The sequence below is a fragment of the Suillus subalutaceus genome (assembly GCF_016647625.1).
Source record: "Suillus subalutaceus strain FC151 chromosome Unknown DFJ58scaffold_103, whole genome shotgun sequence".
In the NCBI taxonomy this organism is placed as follows: Eukaryota; Fungi; Basidiomycota; class Agaricomycetes; order Boletales; family Suillaceae; genus Suillus; species Suillus subalutaceus.
In genome coordinates, this window is record NW_024540352.1 from 157,751 (window position 1) to 181,512 (window position 23,762).

The 23,762-nt window shown below is 47.4% G+C and overlaps 6 protein-coding genes across 6 annotated transcripts; 2 read left to right on the plus strand and 4 right to left on the minus strand.

The window, feature by feature from the left end:
- Window positions 1-1,110: 1,110 nt before the first annotated feature.
- Window positions 1,111-3,061, minus strand: DFJ58DRAFT_747717 (uncharacterized protein). The gene is made up of 7 exons (XM_041387547.1): window positions 2,734-3,061; window positions 2,624-2,677; window positions 2,549-2,568; window positions 2,209-2,497; window positions 1,788-2,155; window positions 1,471-1,736; window positions 1,111-1,414 (listed from the first exon to the last, which is right to left on the minus strand). Exons 1-7 carry the CDS (start codon window positions 2,927-2,929, stop codon window positions 1,252-1,254), a joined length of 1,356 nt encoding a protein of 451 aa, XP_041240663.1. The 5' UTR covers window positions 2,930-3,061; the 3' UTR covers window positions 1,111-1,251.
- A 1,146-nt stretch (window positions 3,062-4,207) lies between these two features.
- DFJ58DRAFT_803254 (Thioesterase/thiol ester dehydrase-isomerase) lies at window positions 4,208-5,308 on the minus strand (the record flags this gene model as incomplete). Its single annotated transcript, XM_041390961.1, has 6 exons — window positions 4,208-4,471; window positions 4,525-4,590; window positions 4,616-4,659; window positions 4,812-4,840; window positions 4,893-5,131; window positions 5,198-5,308. 6 exons carry the CDS (start codon window positions 5,306-5,308, stop codon window positions 4,259-4,261), a joined length of 702 nt encoding a protein of 233 aa, XP_041240664.1. The 3' UTR covers window positions 4,208-4,258.
- Window positions 5,309-6,096: 788 nt separating this feature from the next.
- On the plus strand, window positions 6,097-7,682 carry DFJ58DRAFT_731328 (uncharacterized protein; the record flags this gene model as incomplete). Its single annotated transcript, XM_041386021.1, has 3 exons — window positions 6,097-6,303; window positions 6,359-6,682; window positions 6,735-7,682. The coding sequence occupies 3 exons, from the start codon at window positions 6,097-6,099 to the stop codon at window positions 7,680-7,682; spliced, it is 1,479 nt and encodes a 492-aa protein (XP_041240665.1).
- A 254-nt stretch (window positions 7,683-7,936) lies between these two features.
- On the minus strand, window positions 7,937-9,874 carry DFJ58DRAFT_706629 (uncharacterized protein). Its single transcript, XM_041383735.1, has 7 exons — window positions 9,543-9,874; window positions 9,433-9,486; window positions 9,360-9,379; window positions 9,020-9,308; window positions 8,599-8,966; window positions 8,281-8,546; window positions 7,937-8,222 (listed from the first exon to the last, which is right to left on the minus strand). The coding sequence occupies exons 1-7, from the start codon at window positions 9,745-9,747 to the stop codon at window positions 8,060-8,062; spliced, it is 1,365 nt and encodes a 454-aa protein (XP_041240666.1). The 5' UTR covers window positions 9,748-9,874; the 3' UTR covers window positions 7,937-8,059.
- Window positions 9,875-10,985: 1,111 nt separating this feature from the next.
- Window positions 10,986-14,279, plus strand: DFJ58DRAFT_907288 (kinase-like protein; the record flags this gene model as incomplete). Its single annotated transcript, XM_041395053.1, has 10 exons — window positions 10,986-11,139; window positions 11,162-11,382; window positions 11,430-11,616; window positions 11,794-11,938; window positions 12,017-12,105; window positions 12,153-12,231; window positions 12,396-12,862; window positions 12,905-13,364; window positions 13,440-13,785; window positions 13,845-14,279. The coding sequence occupies 10 exons, from the start codon at window positions 10,986-10,988 to the stop codon at window positions 13,962-13,964; spliced, it is 2,268 nt and encodes a 755-aa protein (XP_041240667.1). The 3' UTR covers window positions 13,965-14,279.
- A 4,952-nt stretch (window positions 14,280-19,231) lies between these two features.
- DFJ58DRAFT_853241 (ER lumen protein retaining receptor-domain-containing protein) lies at window positions 19,232-20,719 on the minus strand (the record flags this gene model as incomplete). The annotated part of the gene is made up of 7 exons (XM_041393844.1): window positions 19,232-19,266; window positions 19,689-19,739; window positions 19,801-19,895; window positions 19,921-20,083; window positions 20,146-20,295; window positions 20,473-20,574; window positions 20,716-20,719. The coding sequence occupies 7 exons, from the start codon at window positions 20,717-20,719 to the stop codon at window positions 19,232-19,234; spliced, it is 600 nt and encodes a 199-aa protein (XP_041240668.1).
- Window positions 20,720-23,762: the final 3,043 nt, after the last annotated feature.

A 23,762-nucleotide genomic window follows, 5' to 3' on the forward strand; every position in this document is an offset into this window, starting at 1 on the left:
TTGCTGCGTGTTTTTTGCTGTTGGTCTGCGGCGCATCGCATACGTGAATGAGTAGTATTGGGTAAATCAATTGTGATGCTCGAGTTCTGTCCGTCAACTGCACCACGTCCATCTCTTTGTATGTACCAACCTTGCAATTGCGATGCCACGGCACCCAGGATGTCTGACGCAGGTCCTCCGTACATCATCGATATTCGAGGCTTTAGATGAGAGCAGCATTTTTCTGCTCTCCGTCTGTCCTTCACGACATCGAGGACTTGCAACGAGAAAAAGACCTGGCGAGAAATGCGCGCGTCCGTATTACCGTTCGGAATCAACCAGCTTTGATTGCACATAAGTGTACTAGCAGTAACTTACATCCACTGCGTACAAGGGGATCACTTGTATGAATGGTTGTGTAGGCGCTTTCACGGCTCGGCGGAGACTCCGTTCAATGGGGCTGTCTTGCCACGGATCGCACCGAAAGGGAGCAACATAGATTGCTGGTTACGAGACTGCGATGGTAGAAAGATCTGACAAGGTCGAAAACAAAACAAGGGACGGGATGACAAACAGAAGCAAAGTCCACTAGTCCCGGAAATGCACCGGGCCGCTCTTTTCAGCAGAGGACTGTATGTGTGCGGGTGAGTCTGGGTGAGTCGTCAGGACAGGAATAGGCCCGGGTGGCAGCGGGCTTGGAAGTGCCTTTAAAGTTTTAATAGAAGCAGCAACTGACTTCATTTTTCTATAGCTTCCTCGGGAAGACTAAGTAGCGCCTGAGAAGAGTGCGAGCAAAAGGTGGAATTAAATGTAGCGTCCAGGTTCATCAAATCACTTATCAGATATGACCTCAGTACACTGCGCGTCGAACTTATCCGCTCAATCAGCAAAATCAGTTCGCGTAGATCAAACCTGCCCCTCTGACCTCGATGGGGCAATGCGGTCTGTAAACGTATCTGCCCTGACGCCTCCGATAATGAACGAGACCACACTAACAGCGGTGTTCAGGGGATTTAAAGCGGGAGATGATGACAGCTCAGCTTGACCTGATATGATCTAGAAATCAGACGAGGATATTCCTGTATTCAGGTGAGTCACCGTCAGGAGATTCGTGACAGCCCCAGTACGATGCACGACGAGTATCAAGATTTCGTTGCCTGAGCCCGAGCCCAGGAGCGACAATTACGCGCATCATAAATTAAAATACAAGATCATTGTAGCCAATGGTTTTTGAGGCGCAAAGTAGTCTCGATTCTAGCGTTCTAATCATCATCAGTGGTCATCAGCGCCCGGCCACCCCCATGCGATGATTCGAGTTGCTCCGTCATGCCACGACTGTACTCTGCGTCTAGCTAGTGTGGACATCGTAGAACGAAGAGTGCCAACGAAGCCGGCTCCATTCGACTGAATGATAGCGTCGATAAACACCGGATGCCTGATGACAGCCACAACTTTCAGCGTCAGAATAAAAATGACACCTGATCGACTCACCATTTTCCATAGATCTCTTCTGTCCGCTCTGCCGCATGATCTACCCACGTCCACCCCAATGACCTAACTTCTGACCACCATTCTGGGTCACTTTCGTCACTGGTCATGATAACATGTGTGGCCTCAATCCCTTTTCGTGTGCGAAGCTCCTCTTGTACCTCGGACACCCTGCGCGCAATGACAGACAACGGGGCAAAGCATTGATCTACAGCAACTTGATTGCATTGTTCGTGGAAGTCACCATGCCGAATGTGGATGGATACATACTATGCAAAGTTAGATCTGTAGAGCAACCTGTACCTGAAACTTGCACTCACGTGAGGTGTCGGTTCATTTACTGGCACGTTCATGGCGCGCCGGGCATACGCATCTGCAAGCCTTTCTATGTTTGCAGTCCATCGCATGTGCTGACCTACAAATCTCCATGCAGGAGAATAGTCTAATTCCCATTCCCATGTGTGATGGGCGCCTATGAAGTAAAGAAGGTCGAAGCATAACAGGTGATCGTCCGGGGGAAGGGAAACCTGATGTTGAGGAGAAGGATGATTCTTTAGCGATAATGCCAGGCTCTTGGAGCGAGCCTCTGGAAACCCGAGTGATGCAAGGGACCAAAAGGATGCATGATTGTCTCGTTCGCTAGGAGATGTCAGTTCAACCCAAGCTGGGGTTTGCGTCCACGAGATATCTGTGATGGACATGTATTTAATCACCAAAGAGGGATGTTCGAAGTTGTCTCACCGAGCTTAAGAAAGTTCTGGGAGCGACTTCGCCGTGGTTCAGGAATCGGATTGTGGTATTGAACGGTTTCCCAGACACTCCAACAACCAAGATCATCGACAACCTGACTTTCCGGTTCCTTCACTTCGTGCCATTCAAGCAAGTGAATTCCTATAGCTTGACTAAGTCGAGGGATGTCAAACACTTCCCCAAAAACAAATGGAGGTGCACTTGGGTCGATATGATGAGAGAGGAACTTTGGGAGTATGGGTGTACGCTCTGTTATGAGTGCCAGGTAAATCAAATTGGCCTAGTTTTTGTGAGGCAGTAGGACAACGTCGGAAGTGGATCATTGACTTACATAGGACATCACGTCGTTCGCTAATAGATAGCTGTGATCAGTGATTGAAGTAGTGGTTGACTGGAGTTAACGTACTCCATCCCGCTGAACCCCACGATGTAATGTACTTCGTGTCGTTGCGAAGGTTATCTGAGGCCAATGTTAGTGTGATACCCAAGCCTTGGACGTTTTCACTGAATACTGACCCCGAAAGCGTTGGGTGGGTGGGCCTTGGACATACGACTGGGAGTTGAAGATAGTAGAATGCGCAGGGGGATCCTGTATGTCCAGTATATAGCTCGAGGGCTTGAGCAAGAGAGTTCCAAAGCCGAATAAAAAGGCACCGGTAAGAGCTGCGCAGATGGTCCTGAGGGACAACATTCTGCCTTTGGCATGCAACATGGGAATACTTATATAAACGGGTGGTTGTACTAAGTGTCCTATTTCTGGCTTGGGCAAGTCTAGAGTTCAGTTCATGTTACGGAGTTGCAGGGACTCAAGGAAATCCAATCAGAATATTTGTATGCGGATCACATATGGTGGACACAGCGGCAATAACCTGAGAACTGTAATTGCCATTTTAGGTAACTGAACGCTGCGGTGTCTGATTCCATCATAAGGTACATGAAATTTGACAATTGCTATCTAGCAGCTGCCACGGTGGTACCTTATCTGCCTACAGGAAAAACAGGAACGAGCTCGTAACCATTTGTTGTCTATCGGGGAAAACTGCAACTGCGTTTACGCATTCTTCATAACCTTTAAACACTCGTACGTGTGTAGTGCTTGCGCCTTTTTGATTAATCTGAACACTCAATATCGACTTACTTGAGGAGACATGAGGAGCGATTTCAATGTCCAGAATTGTGCTGCGTCATTCAGCGCTTGAATATTCATTGCCGAAGTCTGCATTATGTGTATAGCGGCTGTAGCAGTCGAGGCGGGAATTTTGACCGCCGCTGATGGGCGCGTCAGACTTTGGACATTTTCAATATCCATCAACATCATGATCGTCTCACCACCCAACTTTGTTTCCGGGAAAGTTCAGTTTTCACGCTTGTTCTTGCTGAACTTTCACTCATGGATGATCCCTTAAAGGTTTATCTTAAGTAGTCATAGCCGACTGGCACCAAAACATATTAGAAATATTGGTGGTGCGGATTCAACGCCGACAAATGTCTTATTGCACCCTGGACATTCACTCGTGGACAGTTCTTCGGAGGTTCATCTTAACCTCTGAAGTGTACTGGCCAAAGTGATCACAACAGAATCCAAATCTGTTGGACTGTGCAGGTTCGAAACCTGCCGACAATTTATTTTTCTCTCTGAACACCCTGATATTCACTCATAGATGGTTTTGTCAGAGGTTCATCTAACTGGTCTTAGCCTAGTGGTTACCACAACAGAATCAAAATCTGTTTCCCTTGAACCGCGCAGGTTTGAAACCTGCCGACAAGTTATTTTTCTCTCGGAACACCCTGACATTCACTTATGGATGGTTTCGTCAGAGGTTCATCTAACTGGTCTTAGCTAAGGGGTTATCACAAAGTGAAGCTCACAGCGGAAGTGGGTCCTGACGCGTGACGGACCCGATTTGAGTGACGGTCTGCTGAGTTGCTAATGCTGTACATTGATGATTGCCGGTCGCCGCCGCTCTATTATCGAATATTCAAGAGTAAACCAATCTACTATACATATACCAAGTCCGAGCTCAGTTGAAGCATATGGAAATCAGCCCTCCACTTGACCATCATGCGAGTCAGCCTTCATAATGCGCCATGTATTATCCCCAGGGTCGCATTTCCTCAGGTTGTCGTAGTCGTACCAAACAAGCACGCTATCCGAGTCCGCAACGATCGCTTGCTGTGCATATGAATAAAGAACAGCATTCAGAGTGAACTGCGTGCGGCTCGAAGAGGTGATCGGCCTGTGACCAATCAAAAGCTGCTCATAGTTATGAAAGACACCACTAAACAAATGTTACAAGGAAATCTCACTGTGTCAGGAAACGTTACTGGTCTTCTAAAATTGATGTTTGCTGATTTGAGTATGACTGAAACGCCCTGGACCCGCGAGCATTGCCTCGACGCGTTCTTCACCCCCAAGAACTTTTCCGAGGGCCATGAGCCACACTATGCGACCCTAGCCAAGCTTCAGTACATACGGACTTTGGCAACAATTTCAACATGCCGACCGATTCGATGAATCGTACTGCATATTTGCATATTGCCAGTGGCAGATTCGTGAGCGACCCTCGTTGTTCCTGTTCAAAGAAATTTGGAACCCTTACGGTAGTGTGCATTGTTAACGTGTCTGTAGTAAGAGAGATAATGAGCTTGTCCTTCGACGTCTATGAGGTGCCTACCGAAATGAATCATGGTGACCCCATACGATACTCTGCTCCCATAATGACCCTTCATCATAACCCATAGAAATCAGCTTAGCTCTGGCGTTCTCTGCCAGCGAGCCAACTGCAGTGGGGTGGCTGGACTGAGATGGAGTAGGGTCTGGGAGTGGGGGAGGAGAGTCCGTGGATTCAGGACCTGCCTGTCCTGGAGCAATGTGAAATGGCGAAGATGGGTCTCGGAAAGCATCTTGAAGGGACTACAGCAAGTAGAGTTTCAAACTCCCATGAGGTAACCGTTATCAGTAGCATACTGTTTAAATCACCTTGAGCGATGAGCCACTCAATGACGCTGTCTGAGGTAAAGAACATGGTCGTCTAGAGCGCAGTAGAGCGCGTGCATGTGCCAATGTCCCAAGTCGTTTCGAAGAGAACATCATCTGAAGTAGCATTGTGTAATGCTAGCACCTAATCAGTGTAAGAAGAAATACAAATAAATTTCCTTTTCGAGCGGATCGTATTTACGCACCGGTCCATATTCACTTTGTCGATTAGATTCTTCGAATCATATGGATTTCTGCTGATCAATAGCTGTTGTTTCCAGGGCGTCATATCTTTCCTTTCTGTGGAATTTTCTGCAGTTTTCGGAGGAGCACGGTGGCCTCGGTCATGACTCCACTATGACTCGGATGATCTAGTATGTGTCCGAACTTCGAGTGATAAACTCTGCGCCTGAACTCATTGTACTTATTTATTCTGTAGCCTACCATTTTTTTGACCAGCTGATCGGTATCGCGCCCATCGATATCTTTACGTTCAGATGCTAATTTCCAATTGCTCCAGTGCGTCGAATTGGTGAGCTTTTTGTTATCAAGGATCATAGAATTCTTCTGGCAATTCTTCTTGCATTTTCCTGTCCGAGTTGCGGATATTCATTCCTGTGTACTACAGTTCTCCATGTAAGGGCTGTTGTAATAGATCGGCGAGCTTCTCGAAAACATTCATTGGCCAGATATCATGCGATGCGCGATAACGATACTATGATCGATAATGCTGTACAAATCTGCGCATTGAATCAAGTTAAACGCTCGTGTCCTGTACTCTTCATTCAAGTCCTTGTCTAACCTAATCCTCACAACATCGGTAATACAGTCCTACTCCCCATTTATGAAAGGTCACTGACAATAGCTTTTAGCAATAGCCTTCGGACGACGTAGATGACCCAATGCACAGATGTCTTCAGATCGCAGAGCTGTTTGATGCTGTTTGCAAACGAGTTCTTGCGACTGGGCATCATGGATCCCTCGCAGCTCTCTGTAGAACTTGTCGTCTCTTCCATGAACCTGCTCTTAACATACTTTACAAGTCGCTGGAAAGTCTTCGTCCATTGATGTTTTGCGTCCCTGCAATCGTTACCATCGGAAACAAGATCGTGAGTTCCGACCCACAACAGTTCGCGACAGTATACTGAAATCACATATATGTAGACTACGTTCAAAGAGTTATGCCTTTCAGACTGGCAGCGAATGCAGTATTACGCCAAAAGAGTTCATTCACTCAGGGTCAATGATCAAGAAGAGATAGTCATCGACAAGACCATTCTACACGCACTAGCTGCTTCATCCTTCGCACCCCCGATGTTTACTCATCTCAAACGGCTTTGGTGGTCAAATAATTCTGCAGATGCTTTACCACTCCTATGCTCCCTGGTCAGCCCCAGACTGGAATGGCTAATTTTGCATGACATGGATCCAATGCTTCTTCCGCCCGTTGTCCCCCCACATCACCTCTACCAACTCTCTTCGCATCGCGTGTTTCCCCGCAAAATATAGTATGAGGCACATACATCCTGACGTGTTCCAGAGCTTGCGCAACTTAAAGAACCTTGTCTGCGGTCTAATCAACGATGCAACGCTATATTATCTCGCAACATCTTCTAGGCTTACGCATCTCACTATTCAAGTCGACGAGAAGAACGACTACGGTGCCCTCATGAAACTGGCCGGCCAACCAGTGTTTACCATCCTTCAGGGGCTCGACATCACCGCGGCTCGCACTTTCCACTGCATTCCTATTCTTGGAATCTCAGAGCTACCATCACTACGCTCCCTCCGTATTCATTCGACGGAAACGGGCTTAACAGATGCTGAGCTCCATCAGTGTTTCTGCCTAATCTCACGTCACTGTCCAAATCTCAGGGATCTACACATGAAAGAATTGCAGGTATCCCCGCCGAAATTCCCTGTTGGCTATATCATCACATTTGATATCCTGAATACGCTCTTCTCTCTGCGTCATTTGGAGGCACTGCATCTCGACACAACTTGCACGTTTTCCCTCAATGACAAGGAGCTTGCGCAGCTGGCTGGCACATGGCTGAAATTGCGGGCACTTGAACTGGGGACCGAAAATGGCTGGCGGCAACCAAGCAAAATTACTCTGCAGGGTTTTGCAGAGTTGTTGCGGCGGTGCCCAGTGTTATCGGTAGTCGGTCTTGCTATGAACGCCTGGGCACCGGATATCGACCATCGACGACCTGGAGGGGGGACCCGTAGAAACGGTCTGGAAATCCTACGAGTGGCCGATTCCAAGGTCACGGGCCCATTGTCCGTTGCAGCGTTCTTGTCAGACATTGTACCGAACGCTGAGATAACGGGTTACGAGATCGGGTGTGACATATATGAGACGTTCAATACTCGGATGTTGTATCGGGAGAGGTGGGAGGAAGTTTCCGTGTTGCACCCTCTGCTTGTCAACTTAAGGAGGCAAGAATCAGTAGGTTTGGGATCGGACGAGTACTCCAGAGATTGAGAGTAGTAGAGCCTCACTAGACCTGTTATGGCTTGCAAGTGACACAGTTCACGAAGCAGTGACGTTTACGTCTGCCACCCTTTTACATAGACACATATGGGGCCTGGCCTTGGAGCTTGGTGATGAACATCATATTCTTATCATCGAATCCGTGCGGACGCCGGGAGACACGCAGCTCTTGTTGTATTGCTTGAATTTCGGGGAAGATTCGTGACAGTCCCAGTACGATGCACAAAGAACATCAAGCTTTCGTTGCTTTCGCCCGTGAATTAGAGCCCAGGAGACAATTATGCGCATCATCAATAAGAATACAAGATCATTGTAGCCAATGATTGTTGAGGCACAAAGTAGTCTCGATTCTAGTGTTCTAATCATCATCAGTGGTCATCAGCGCCTGGCCGCCCCCATGCGATGATTCGAGTTGCTCCGTCATGCCACGACTGTACTCTGCGGCTAGCTAGTGTGGACATCGTAGAACGAAGAGTGCCAACGAATCCAGCTCCATTAGACTGAATGATAGCATCTATAAACACCGGATGCCTGATAACAGTCAAAACTTCTAGCATCAGAATGAAAATATGACATCTAATCGGCTCACCATTTTCCATAGATCTCCTCTGTCCGCTCTGCTTCATAATCTACCCACGTCCAGCCTAACGCCCTAACCTCTGACCACCATTCTGGGTCACTTTCGTCACTGGTCATGATAACATGTGTGGCCTCAATCCCTTTTCGTGTGCGAAGCTCCTCTTGTACCTCGGATACCCTGCGCGCAATGACAGACAACGAAGCAAAGCATTGATCCACAGGAATCCCCGCACATTGATCGCGGAAGTCACCATGTCGTATGTGGACGGATACATACTATCCAAAGTTAGATCTGTAGAGCAGCCTGTACCCGAAAACGTCTGCTCACGGGAGGTGTTGGTTCATTTGCTGGCACGTTCATAGCGCGCCGGGCATGCGCATCGGCAAGCCTTTCCATGCTTGCAGTCCATCGCATGTGTTGACCTACAAATCTCCATGCAGGAGAATAGTCCAATTCCCATTCCCATGTATGATGGGCGCTTACGTAGTAAAGGTAATCGAAACATAATAAGTGATCATCCGGGGGAAGGGAAACCTGATGCTGAGGAGAAGGATGGTTCGTTAATGATAATCCCAAGCTCTTGGAGCGAGCCTCTGGAAACCCGAGTGATGCTAGGGGCCAAAAGGATGCATGGCTGTCTTGTTTGCTAGGAGATGTCAGCTCGACCCAAGCTGGGGTTCGCGTCCACGAGATATCTGCGACGGCCATGTATTTAATCACCAAAGAAGGATGTTCGAGGTTGTCTCACCGAGCTTGAGCAGGTTCAGGGAGGGACTTCCCCGTGGTGCAGGAATCGGGACGTGCCGTTGGACGGTTTCCCAGATACTCCAACAACCAAGGTCATCGACAACCTGACTTTCTGCGTCCTTTACATCGTGCCATTCAAGCAAGTGGATCCCTATGGCTTGGCTAAGTCGAGGGACGTCAAACACTTCCCCAAAAACAAATGGAGGTGCACGTGGGTCGATATGAGTAGAAAGGAACTTTGGGATTATGGGTGTGCGCCCTGTTATGAGTGCCAGGTAAATCAAATTGCCCTAGTTTTTGTGAGAAAGCGGGACAGCGTCGGAAGTGGATCGTTGACTTACATAGGTTATCACGTCATTCGCTAACAAATAACTGTGATCAGTGATTCAAGATTCAAGTGGTTGGTTGACATACTCCATCCCGATGAAGTCCACGATGTAATATACTTCGTGTCGTTGCGAAGGTTATCTGAGACAAATGTTATTGTGATACCCGAGCCTTGGACATTTTCACTGAATACTGACCTCGAAAGCGTTGAGTGGGTGGGCCTTGGACATATGACTGCGAGTCTGAATTGAAGATAGTGGAATGCGGAGGGGGATCCTGTATGTCCAGAGTATAGCTCGAGGGCTTGAGCAGGAGAGTTCCAAAGCCGAGCAAAAAGGCACCGGTCAGAGCTGTGCAGATCGTCCTGAGAGAGGGCATTCTGCTTTTTCGGACATAGAACATGGGAATACTTAATTAAATAGATTCTCTGGGTGGTCGTAAGTGTCCTATTTCGGGCGCTCTCCAGCTAGCAGGCACTTGTTTGACGGTCTGTTTAGTTCATGACACGGTAGTCGAAGCAGGGTGGCCGTGGGAGCAATCGAGGATACCCAATCAGAGGTTACCGGTATAATGCGGTACCTGAGCAGAATTGGGGTTTACTTGTCAACTACGTTTGTCAATTGACCACATTCTCCCACCGAGCTTATCATGGTTCGCTTCTGTAACTGAGCGCTCCAGCAGCGTCTTTGTGTATGATACATGAATGAAAGTCAATTTTATGCTACCTCGTCACTGATACTTAATTTGTTGCCACACACAGCAACAGTCCTGCTATTCGACTACCAATTCGTCTTGGTATGTCATAACGTCAGCTTACTCTATGCTGTCGTAGCAATCCTGCAAATTTGACATTTTTCACTGGCATCGTAACTCTCCTCAGGGGACCCATTTACGCGGGGAGAATGATCATCCGCCCTGATCGCTTACTATCACTTGTCCCATCTCGCGATACCGCCAAGGCCAACACCTTACTACCATCTTCTTCGAGATAATACCTTTCTTCAAGTCCCACAGTCGAAGGGTTATGGGTCTGTTATGGCTTTGGAGAGCTCGTGGTTTGGGGTGTGGTCATGGCTAGAGACTTTGGAAGAGCGTGCATGGCTGCAGGCCGAGAGATGGTGAGGGCGGCGGTGGACTCAGCGACATTGACAAGTCACTGGACACTCGAAAAGGGTGAGACTGGCTGGACATGATCAGCAATGCTGTTCTTTTTAGAAACCAAACACCAAGTGTGTCATTTGTCCGGAGATTGAGAACACAGGCTAGTGAGTCCCACACGGTCTATTAACACGACGTATTTCCCCCCGGTGTACAATTATCTCAATCTTCACGGGTATAACCCCCGTAAAACTAACGTGCCTCCTCGGGGTTGACCTTGTCAGCTGCCGGTTGTGCTTATCGTTACCAAAAAAAAAAAAAGAACACAGACTAGTGTCAATGACACAGCTACCTATGTAAAAATTATGTTCGCACTCAGTGCGAGATTACGTGCAACGCAACGAAATATGTATGCTTACCGCAAGTGTGTCATTGGAGAGATGCTGGATGACATAATTAAGGTTTTGTGGCTGTGAAGATCTCAGGTTGTACTTAAGATATCTCTTGGTTTGAAACTAAATCGTCAACAGAACGATTCTTGGATGGTACAAGTGACCGCACCAACTTTCCCGCCTACCCTCATCGATCTCAGCAGAAATGCATCTGTCATATCGTCATCCTCCGAAACTGACATCCCATCGGAGTTATCAAAGTCTCCTCCCCGTCCACGACCAGCACGCACTTTCTCTTCCCCACGTTCCCAAAGCCCACAGTCTAGAACTGCTACCCCCCTCCCGACCTCCAAATTATCTCACTCGTGAACTCGGAGTATCCAGTCATCCACAACCAGAACCTGTACAACCCCAACAACAGACCAAGGAGAGGAGCAAGAGTAGGAAGGGATCACGGGAGGCAAGTAGGGCGAGGAGTGCGAATGGCAGGCTGGGAGCTCAAGACTTTTCCTTTGGAGACACCCTCGGAGAAGGATCTTACTCAACAGTGTGTGCATCGCTCATAGCCCACACCGCCTACTCATGCCACCTCAGGTAATGCGTGCACGACATATTCGGACTGGACAGGAATACGCTATCAAGATCCTTGACAAGAATCATCTAATTCGGAAGGACAAGATGCTCGTTGCCCTTGCGGAGAAGAACGTCCTCGTCAAACTGGGTGCCGGTCACCCCGGTATCATACACCTACACTGGACCTTTCAGGACGAGTGGAGCCTATGTCAGTACCACGTTCCTCTCTATATGCTGTGTGTGTGCATCCGATCCCGGTCATCGGCCGGCTATTCCTCTTTGGCGGTTGGTGATTCACACTGCCACGCACGCTTCAGTGATCGGATGCATGAACCACGCATATATCCACTTTTCTCATGAACCCACGTCGTTAATGTCCTATCAGTCTTCGTCCTTGACTTGGCGCCCAATGGGGAGATGCAATCTCGCATATCACGCCTTGGCTCCCTAAGCCTTACCTCTTCCAGATACTACGCAGCACAAATCGTTGACGCACTAGAGTATATGCATGGGAAAGACGTCATTCATAGGTGCGTTACTCCATCACCTTTCCCGGAGGCCATCTCCACCTCGCCCAAAATAGGGTACAATTACTGACGTCACTGCAGAGACCTAAAACCCGAAAACCTCCTTCTAGATGGTCAGTTTCGAATAAAGATTACTGATTTTGGTACCGGAAAGATATTAGAGAACGGAGGTAAGCTAATTCCTTCCGTGTATACGCGTTTCTCACAAGTCCCGAAGCGGAGAAAGCCAACACATTTGTGGGCACTGCGCAATACGTCGCGCCAGAGTTACTAGAGAGCAACGAGACAAGTAAGAGGTGCGCTTACCTTTAAGAGCATGCGCATATATCTTAGTTCCTCGAGTGTCATTACATTCATATTCTCCCTTTCTTCGTTCCTGGCATCAGTAACACCTACCATTTACATCCGCTGTCTTGCCTACCTTGAACACAACTCATCAAGGTACTGATCTCCATTATAGCTCGGATCTCTGGGCACTCGGCTGTATAATCTATCAAATGATCTCCGGCAGATTCGCATTCCAAGGGCTCAGCGAATACCTCACCTGGCAAAAGATCAAATCTCTCGACTACACCTTCCCAGACGGATTCGACGAAGACGCCAAGGACCTCGTACGGCATCTCTTCGTGCGCGATCCGACACGGCGGCTCGGGGCCGGCAGTCCAGACTCTGCTCACTCATATGCGGCACTTCGGGCACACCCATTTTTCGCGTCTGTGTCGTGGGAGACGCTGTGGACTGACCCTGCTCCTTCCTTGGAGGCGGGGCTGGTGAAGAAGGAGGTGCCTGTAGAGGATGAGGTGGAAGGGGCACAGTGGGATGATGTGGGAGAGATATGGGATCGATTAGTGGGTGGGAATGCTGACGTGGGTAGTGGGAGTGGGGAGGGCGAGGTAAGTGGGGATGGTGTAGGGTGGGCGAGGGACAGTGAGGGAACGATGTTGCATTCATTCAAGACACGGCATGCAGGTGGTGGGTATGCGGAAGAGGGCCCGATGGGAGAGATGCCGGATTATCTTGTGTGGCAGTCAAGGACTAATGAGGGGAGGGTGATGTCGGGGCTGGAAGAAGATCTAGAGGAGACAGAGACGGTCCTTGGCGAGCACGAGCACGACACTGCATTACCGGACATACAGGCATCTCCACCACTAATACCCCAGGCCGAACCGGGACCTCTATCACCATCGGAAGTTTCTCCTGTCGAGATCATTCCCCCAGCTATATCCATTCATGTCCCCCGAGTGAACGGAGCAGGCTCAGGCTCTAGCTCTTCAGACGGGAGCCCCGTCGAAGGGGTGGCAGCAGATCTCACCGTCAAGTTGAGGATTGGCTCGGATGCGGAAGCGAAACTGAAACCAAGCCTATCGCGCGGACGGAATCGCGCGCAGACTCCGGTACAGGGTAACGGGCCATGTTCGAATGCAAATTGGTGCGTCATTGATGTACTCAAGTTCTCAAGACGATCCTAATCATCTATCTATTTACTTCTCTTTTGTCACGATAGGTCAAGCCTTCTGTTACCGTCTGAATGTGTCCTCTTCCATACGCGCGTCGAGGCTCGATCACCGAAGCGTCGTGGTAGCAAACTACGTCTCCCGATCAGTGCGAGTCTCACGAAGACGAAGACGCGGCAACTGTTGCTTACTAGTATGCGGCTGTTATGCGTGAAGCAGAAGGAGGGTGGTCAATTGAGCTTGAAGAGTGAGGTCGGGTTAGGAGTAGGTGATAAGGGCAAGGAGCATGCGAAGCCGAGGGAAGGCAAGGAGAAGGAGCGGGACGCAAGTAAGGACTGTAGAAACGTGATCGAGAGCGCAGAGCCGAAAGGCGAGCGAGAGTTTGTCATTTTGACTGTGAGTCCTTTTACTCCTGTTCTACGTGTTTTACACCGCTGATCTTCGTGCATTTGCAGTCTAATAGATCACAGACATACGCGGCAGAGACGAGCGCTATGTCTGCGATGTGGGTGAAGAAGATCAACGAGGCTCTCATTCGGGGAAATGCGCATCTCCAGACACGGACTCAGGCATGACGGGGATTGGGTCCGGGGTTAAGATGATATCCAAATGTAATGCATCGCTTTCATGCGCATCTGTGAACTTGACGACTTGGGGTTGATATATCTTCCATGTCGACCTGGACGAATTCACGCGCGACTCGGGGGTAACGATTTATGTAGTAACTGGTATTGGTATTGGTATGCGCGTGTGCACATGTACAATTTGTATTACTTACTGTAAGCAACGTTCATTTTGGGATCTGGGAGTGGGTTATCGGTATCGGTATTTTTGTGCTTGTGGTGCTGTTGTATACATATATATCCAGCTGGGTCTGGCTTGGATGTGGGATTGGTGACAGTATACTGGCTCACTGGGTCACTGCCTTGATCATCATGCTTGGAGATTTCCTTAATGAAGTGATCCTCCGACTTCCTTACTTGGGTTAAATTTGGGGTTGCTGGCTGTTGTTAAATTTTATTGTTGTGCTCGGAGTTCACAAACTCCTTTCACCCATTATCATGGTATCATCTACTTGCCATCTCATCCACAGCCTTTACACAATGTCCGCATTCTCAGTTCTCCAGTGTGTTGGTACTAGCAGTCCAACTTTGAATTTGCCAGATTGTTGGAGCAGTTGAATTAACTTCACGACCATCAGGCAAATGCCAGTATCAGTGACAGAAATGCAATCATATGAACCACTGCCACACGCACGATTTCCTCCTTGAGGACTTTTGTTGGGCAACCCGTATTTGCAGCCATTGCCAAGAGTCTGATGACAAGGGTCTATGTCTACTGAGGTGAACTTGAATCAGGCTATACTGTCAATATTATCCATAACCAACTCTGATTATCTACAACAGATTATGCTTCCTTGTCAGGGACTACAGATGCTTTGATAGGTTATCCATTATGGCTCCCATGATAGATAATACATCAGACACCTCAATATGGCATGATTCTACTTGTTCTGGAGTAGTTTTCTCCCACCTCACCACTTCTTCATGATCCAGATCTGATCAAATATTGCCACACCGCATTTTTGGCCACATGGCGTGGGAATTACCCCACAACACCCAAAACATCGCCCATTTTGGGACTCTCCACAATATCAATTATTCCCACACCCTTCCCACCTCACTGCAGCTTCACCACTACACCACAATAGATCCCCCTTCATATATAAGTAGTAGTTTAGTATATATATGTATAACATAATATAATAGACCGCTTTTTTTGCTCATTTGTATGCCTGCTCCTCCTCCAGGGGCCATTCAACATATGGTAGGGTATAGAACACTTTCGCACTTTTGCCCCTTTGGCATGGAAGTGTTCTGGGATAGTCAGAACATGTTTATGACCATATATGAATAGATCTCCATCTTTATTTAACCCCCTGAAGCGCCCTACATCAATAGGTATAATGTATGTATGGGAAAACACAAAATAGGTCCACATTTTCTGGTTTCTAGCCATATAAACTTGGAAAAACTGTCCCCAACATCTATTCAATAGTAGGAAGAATGTATCAGGAGCTCAGGACCATAGGGAAAGACCTTGTTGTGTAGTGCATCCCCCCTTTCCTGGTGGTTTACCCCCTGTGAAAATTTTTCCTGTTGGACCGGACCTTAATTGAGTCAGGGAGTCTATTTCTATGTATATTTGGAGTAGATGCATCATATAGCTAGCCCAGGACTCACATAGGATCTCTCTACAGGAACAAAAACATAGAAAATCGCGTTTTTGACATTTTTGATATTTTTCAGTATCTTACCCTTGCATCCATGATCCAACCTGTTCATATATTATTAGAATAGGATATATATTGACTTTTTGTCACCAAGATCAGCTCCACATAGGCCAGAGATTTGAGCTAGGGTATATGCTTGCCATTTCTACTGATAAGGAGACTATACCTTCAAAACATCGAAATTTAATAATCAGAAACCTGGAGCACAATTCACATATATTAGGTATTATATATCGAAAGTTACAGACCAATCCAACAATAACTGAGTGCTGAGGGAGTGAAATAGATAAGAAATTGAGTGTGGGAAACTTCAAAGACTCAAACATCGAAAATGGTCAGTTGAGTAGTGGTCAGACTTCAATCCTAGATCAACTCATGTTTACACTACATCCCTTCCACCCACCTCTATCCTCAGGGCAGTGTGTAGTATAGGTTCCTTGTGTAGTTTACCATCTATTCTACATATTTTTAATGAAATCTTTGACCTGCATCAGCTATAAATGTGACCTTGTGTAAAAAAATTCCAATTGTCACTTTCACACATATGTCATTTGCCTTGTCATTCAGTCAATCATTCATGGACTTCGTTTAACCTTTAGTCATATCATGAGGAACATATATGAGAGGTCCCCAGGTCTCTGATCACTTATCACAGCCTTTGTTATCATATAGGCCTTCTAATCAAATCGAAATACCCCTTTACATTATAATCTCAAATTTCCGACCTATATCTAACTGATCCTTAACATGAAACCACATATTTACATATACTACTACTATGAGATATGAACAGGTTGACCGATGGTGCAGGGTAAGATACTGAAAAATATCAAAAATGTCAAAAACGCGATTTTCTATGTTTTTGTTCCTGTAGAGAGAGATCCTAATGTGAGTCCTGGGCTAGCTATATGATGCATCTACGTCCAAATATACATAGAAATAGACTCCCTGACTCCAATTAAGGTCCGGTCCAACAGGAAAATTTTCACAGGGGGTAAACCACCAGGAAAGGGGGGATGCACTACACAACAAGGTCTTTCCCTATGGTCCTGAGCTCCTGATACATTCTTCCTACTATTGAATAGATGTTGGGGACAGTTTTTCCAAGTTTATATGGCTAGAAACCAGAAAATGTGGACCTATTTTGTGTTTTCCCATACATACATTATACCTATTGATGTAGGGCGCTTCAGGGGGTTAAATAAAGATGGAGATCTATTCATATATGGTCATAAACATGTTCTGACTATCCCAGAACACTTCCATGCCAAAGGGGCAAAAGTGCGAAAGTGTTCTATACCCTACCATATGTTGAATGGCCCCTGGAGGAGGAGCAGGCATACAAATGAGCAAAAAAAGCGGTCTATTATATTATGTTATACATATATATACTAAACTACTACTTATATATGAAGGGGGATCTATTGTGGTGTAGTGGTGAAGCTGCAGTGAGGTGGGAAGGGTGTGGGAATAATTGATATTGTGGAGAGTCCCAAAATGGGCGATGTTTTGGGTGTTGTGGGGTAATTCCCACGCCATGTGGCCAAAAATGCGGTGTGGCAATATTGTGGGAAGTCCTGACATCAGGAATTGAGCCAGATGGGAAATTTTCTGCTTTTGGAAGCCAAAATTGCTGTCACATATTATTTGTAAGCTGGCAAATACCAAAGCTTCTGTAAATGATTCTATGTAGTGTTGCCGCGGCTCCGGCTCATGGCCGGCTTTAGCCGTGAGCGGAGCTTTAGTTAGCCAAACTGTGTATGTAGTTATAACTTATGTAATTAGTAGCTTGGTCTAGTTAATGGAGCCGCATTTAAGGTCTTCAAGCCAGCTCAAGCCAGCTCTAGTAGAATAATGATAATAATAATATATATATATAATATTGTGCTACAGGGGGTGTTGGAGGAGATGCTGTTGATGCCGGAGACGTTGATGGTGAATAACTTGGTAATGGCATGTTGGATGATGTGGGTGGTGTGATGTAGGAAGAGTTGGGCGGAGGGAATTTTGGGATACCTGGTGAAGACGAAGCTGAAATGATGCGAGTCCCATACCTGGGGGTGTTGGAGGAGATACCGTTGATGCTGGAGACATTGGTGTTGAATAACTTGGTGATGGCGTGTCCGCTGATGTGGGTGGTGTGATGTAGGAAGAGTTGGGCGGAGGGAATTTTGGGATACCTGGTGAAGACGAAGCTGAAACGATGCGAGTCGTACAGTCCTCCATACCTGGGGGTGTTGGAGGAGATGCTGTTGACGCTGGAGACGTTGATGTTAAATAACTTGGTGACGGCGTGTCTGGCGATGTGGGTGGTGTGATGTAGGAAGAGTTGGGCGGAGGGAAATCAGGCTTTGGCGGTGAAGGATAACGATGGCCATATGTAGGCGTAGGTGCCAAAGTGGTTGGAGGAAGCGGGAAGGGATCTGTGGTAGGAGGAGGGGTTGTCTTAGATGATGAGGGAAGAATGTAAGTTGGGAAAGGTCCTTGACCTACAAAATCCTTCTTGACCATGTCCTCGAACTCCCTAAGCGTCACTGGATCCACATTGAGCTCCCAATCCAGATACTGATGCATCTTGCGCTCTATCTGAAGCCCACAGGCTTTTCGGCCCACCGCATGCATCTGATCCTGAAAAGTTTCAAGGTGAGCTGTGATGGGCGGGAGGGCACAGATCAGGAAGCCCTGCGTACCTTTAAGCATTGGAAGGGCAAGCATAGACTGCGGCCTCATGCGAGAGGATGAGGCGGAGGAATGTCGTAGGTGAAGTGCGATTTGGTACCTTGTATGGCGTGTACTTGAGCGAGGAGCTCAAATACTGAAGGTCGCTGTGTGCCGTGCTCGCGAAGCATGGAGGCTGCATAAATAACTCAGTATATTTGGACACGATGGAAGCAAAGAATAACTCACCAATAAGTTGTGTTCATCTGCGACGAGGTAAACGGGATATGGCGGAATGCGGTACTGTCGTGACCAGTGAGGCTAGAATTTACTAAGTCTAAGATGCCCGTCGGCGACTAAAGAGAGCGCCCAGCCAAGAATAAGTTACTAAAATAGATTATCGCCTTGATCTACGGCCAGCAAGCTATCGATATCTACTACTACAGGATCTACAATCATCGTCAATCGACATATAACAATTCAAGTACCTATGGGTCCCCAAGATAACGTACGTGGTCCGATGAATGTTTGATCAAAATCTAAAGTAAATGTTAGTTGTACTGCAGTGTTGTTCGCCACGCGATACTTACGAGAGCAACAGATGACTGAGCAACAGCACAGAGCCGAAAGACAAGCCGCAGGACAGAGACTTGGAGGGGAGAGAGGAGAGCAGAGTAGAGAGAGAGCAGGGGAGAGAGGAGGGGAAAGAGGGGAAAGAGCAAGGGAGAGAGGAGAGGAAGGAGGAGGTCGTATGCCGCGGAGATCGAAGTGGTGGCGATATTGGTTGTTGAGGATGTTGGGGGAGGCAGGAATAGAAGCGGCTGTTGTAGGACAGGTCCAATATGGGTTCTACAAATGTACAGTACACCATGACCACGATCGTACGCAAACTCATGCTGGGAGCTCGAACTTCTGGCCGTGGAGGACTCTGGGAATGACATCTTGCACGCCTTGGCCTGGATCCTGCTCTTGATAATTTACCAGACAAAGATATCAATAGGCTCTTCGAATGCATCACGAAGGTGAAGTCGATGCGAGACCACAACTCCAAACCACGACAAGAAAGTAGCCTTAGCGTTCGAGACGATATCTGGAGCGAATCAGGTTGACCTTTCTCGAGTGACGCTACTACAGATGACACAAGCCTTGAAGCCGGGAGCGAGTCATAGTACACCTGATGTTGACGGACCTCTAAAGGACGTTCAGTACCAACTCGAGTCTCGTCTTCAAGCTATCACAGAGTCAAGTGAGGCGGAAGACTTGAAAGTAGAAAAAGATCATATGACATTGATGAGCATGCATTTGGCGCAGGGATCATGTTATAAAAGACCCACTTTGTAAAGTAAACGTAGAAGAAGTCGAGGGTAAAGCCCGGTTTGCACCAGTCCAGCTGTGACAGCTATGGGATCCACCACGTCCTCCGTAAAGTATCTGGAGGGCAAAATTGTTCAACCATAAACAGAATCCACCAACGCATGCATACCTATATATCCAGTTGGGAAGGTACAGAGCACGATAAAGACCCAGAGCAGCCAAATAGTGCGTTTGTAATTGTCTCCACCTCGCCAGTACGCTGCAACATGAACAACTGGGGGAAAATGGCGACAGATTCGAGATATATAGAAAATGTCCAGAGAATTTCGGTTGGCTCGAACGCGTAGTTGAATATCAGTGATAGAAAGAAGGATGGCCCAAGAAGATATTCAATCTTGAACGTGTCAATGGAGGGGGTCATGCGTCGGACTATCAAAACCAAGGTCAATATTCATGCGGAAGGCAGTCATTAGTGAGTACGAACCGGAAACGGTACATCATGATGTAGAGGATGTGACAACTACTGCTTATGAAGAATAGCTTCATGACGAAGTTGTAAACAGACACCCAGCGAAATAGCAGGTCGATGTAGCGTGTCATGAATACGAGGGCGTAGAGAGCCTGTGTCTTGAATGAAATACCTAGCAGACATGGGACACGGTTGGAGAAAGGACAAATCTGTGAATCAACATTGAACGCTTTGAGGGGTGACCGTCTTCGACATCGAGACTCCATTGAAGATTGTTCCGAGAGCAGTCAGCCTGAGGGAGGAAGTAGAAATCAATCGCTTTATCATAGTCCTTCGTGGAAAGGCTCACCTCGGTGGAAAGCAGCTTGGGCGTCAGAATGACAAGCACAGACGAGTGCAGATATGGATATCGAGCTAATCGTGTGGTTGGCTTCGTCAAATATCCATTGAGCTCAAGCTTGCGCGATTCCGGCAATTTTTCTGTGTTCTAAAAAAACCCGCATCAATCAGCAAGAAGAACAGCGATATGGAAAATCGACTCACTTCCACAAACTGTGCGAACACCGGATTGGAGCTCTTCTCTTTTTCGAACTCATACTTGCCATACAGTTGGTGAGCACCATAGCTTATGAAGGGTGCGAAATGCGGCACAGAATCCAGAAGGATGTCCCCGATGTGCTCCACGACAGTGTACGACTTTGTTGCTTGTTGAGTGCATCTCGAAGGCGGGTATTTACTGTGATGATTTCATGGATGTTCCAGAAGACCTGTGTGATGAAGTCCGCACGACGTTCAGCGGGGATGATGTCACTATCTTTCAGCCCATTTATCCAGACCTGTGCAGAAGGTGGTGCAGAGTACATGAGAGCGGGTGTCGAGTTGGATGAATGTAGGGTTTAGCGCTAATTCTAACGGTCAAACTTTGGGCGATTTGATGTGAAGGTCCAGTCATAACAGAAAGGGCGACTCATTGAACTGATAAGTAGTATTAACACTTGCTTGAATCATACAAAACGTAAAGATACTCACATTTGAAGTGGGGTATAATTCGGTGGCCTTTTCTTTCGATGCGGCGATCACGCCAATAAGGATAAATGACTTTCGCCAGGCGCAGTAGTAGAGCAGGTTGTGGTATCCAAGTCCGGGTACCGTGAACATGGCAAACATAGAGGGCGGGTAGTGGGGAAGAGAATGCTTCTTGATAGTCTGTAAATGGAGGGAAATGTCATGCCGGACTCGAGGCCCTGTGAGACGCATCAGGCTGCAATATGGTAGGTCAGGTAAATCAACTTGCATGGGTGCAAAAACTCCGTTGTGTCATGGGTGACCTTCTCAAAGATGCCCATTACAAGCTCGAACTCGTCTTCCGTATGCTGTGTGCGAGGAGCCCTCAAATGAGCAGGGGGGATTCCCAATTAACGCCTATGGTGAATGACATGAGGTCACTAACCCTGGTATTCTGCCGAGTTTGGGGGATTCCCAATGAACGAGGGTGGAAGACTGAATGGTCCTCCTGGTCAGCCGGCAGTGAACAACATGAGGTCACTTACAGCCGGAATTTTGCCTGACAAACGAACCTTAGGTCAGACGCCTATGGTGAACGACATGAGGTCACTTACCTCTGGTATTCTGGAGGAAATCATTCTTTATGTCGGCCATGATCACTAAAGATGAATCTTCAGAAGTATGTCCTTGACTACCAGATGGCCGAGGCGGCCCAGAGTTTGAGCTGTAATTAATGTAAGGAGGACGCAAAAAATATTTGAGGCAGAATGCTTCATTCCCGATGACACTGGCAGCTGTACCACTAGTGGTCTAGAATTTTCCTCCGCAAACAAGTGCAGATGAGCACAAATGAGTACAGACGGGCACAATGAGTGAAGATGGGCACGCACAAGTGCAGACGGGCACAAACGAGTGAGGGCTCGCTAAGACCAAATGAAGATAGTCAAGGAAGATAGAACAGTTCACAATTGAAATCATGATATGACGCAAGAAACATTGCAAGATGCCAGGCAAACAGAAGTAAGAGCAGTGTAAGAAGGAGTGAAACAAAATCCACAACAATTGAGCAGGAAAAGCAAACATCACAAGTCGTAGGTAGTAGGAGCATCGTCAATATCATCACACTCCTCCTCTGCAAATAGCTCTGAGGAGGAGTGTTGCATACATCACTGTCTTCTGCCGCTGGAAATGCCAAAGGATCGTTAGTCTGCCCTCCGTTGCCCAACATCCCATACTCCATATCCTTTTGCGACGCAGACATCCTTCGTAAAGTCGAGTGTCGCTTTTTTCACAAGGAACTTTACCACCTGCAGGGCCTCCATCAGGACCGGGCTCATGCGATTGCGTTTCTTCGTGTCAGTCTCGCTACCAGATGAAAATACTCGCTCGCACGGAACAGCAGAGGCCTGTATCGGGAGGTAGTCCATCGCAATGGCATAGATTGTTGGAAATAAGGTTTTCGAGACCTGGTGAACATCTCATGGTCAACGATAAAGATTTAAATTGTAGAGATACAGGACGCTCACCATCCAGAATCCAAGTATATCTGTTCCCTTTGCGCTGAGATTAGCCGTGGCGTAGGCCTCGAATTCTTGTTCGACTGTTTGAGGGCCTGTTGTTACTTGGCAGGATGCCAATATCAGGAAGTCCATAAAGGCGCGAGCCTAGCGTGCGGGTTGTGGTCGAGGTGCAATTTCATTAGCTGGAGACTCGATAGATGACGAGCTGTTCGTGGCTCGCTTTTGATGCATCTGCGTGTGATAATATTAGTTCAAAGTTGCGTTGTTGTTGGTTCGATGGACGTACCAGCTTGATTATGTATTTCTGCACATCTTCAACCGGTTGTTCCTCCCAACGACTCCGAATCCATGACATTCGGATTGCCGGATCAACAACTATAGATGCAATTGTGACTCATGAGCAACCAAATATTTTTAAAAATGCCGGACTCACACATAGCGACTGCATAGGCATTTGTGGCGCCCATCCTGTCGTCATACTTGTCTGCCCAAGTCAAACCTATCTTAACAAGGGGGCTGCAGTGTGGGACGTGTCTGGCCAACGATTTCCACCGCTCAATCAATGTTTCGAATGCAGGATATGCACCACTCAGCATGGGAGTGCGTTCACCCGACATGCATTGTTGGGCAGCGTGAGGTGCCTAATATAAAATGATAAGATGGAACACGAGTTTCGAAGATATTAAAACTAACCTCTAGGACTACTTCGAGATCCTGTAGGAACTGCCAATCCATCGGGCTTAACTTGAACTTGCTGATAGAGCGTTGAGTGGCAGAACTGAAGTATAGATCTATTGCCTGGGCAACTATTAGTTCACAACAAATATTTCATGAACAATGCCTTACCTGGCGAAGGGTTCCCATTCGGTTAACCATGACGAAAGTTGAATCCCAACGAGTGACCTCATCAAGCAGAAGTTCGACAACAGGGAGGCACACTTTCTCGCCCAGGTCATTTCGGAACCACTCCTTCTCGTTACCTGTGATGATGATGTCCCTGAATGCATTACGTCGCTGGTCCGATGCGCGAACCGTGCGCACAAGGTCCCTAGCTCTGCTGAGAGCTTTCCCTGTCACTGCTTCGAGATATTCCTCCTTGATGACCGGGCGATTG

Excerpts from the sequence above, each read along its gene's own strand:
- DFJ58DRAFT_747717 (XM_041387547.1), bottom strand. The coding sequence starts at position 2,929 with ATGTTGCATGCCAAAGGCAGAATGTTGTCCCTCAGGACCATCTGCGCA. Across the intron at positions 2,569-2,623 it reads GTGGGGTTCAGCGGGATGGA|CGAACGACGTGATGTCCTAT; the intron begins GTACGTTAACTC and ends GCTATCTATTAG. Across the intron at positions 2,156-2,208 it reads CCAGAACTTTCTTAAGCTCG|ATATCTCGTGGACGCAAACC; the intron begins GTGAGACAACTT and ends TGTCCATCACAG.
- DFJ58DRAFT_706629 (XM_041383735.1), bottom strand. The coding sequence starts at position 9,747 with ATGTTCTATGTCCGAAAAAGCAGAATGCCCTCTCTCAGGACGATCTGC. Across the intron at positions 9,380-9,432 it reads GTGGACTTCATCGGGATGGA|CGAATGACGTGATAACCTAT; the intron begins GTATGTCAACCA and ends GTTATTTGTTAG. Across the intron at positions 8,547-8,598 it reads CAAATGAACCAACACCTCCC|TATGTATCCGTCCACATACG; the intron begins GTGAGCAGACGT and ends AACTTTGGATAG.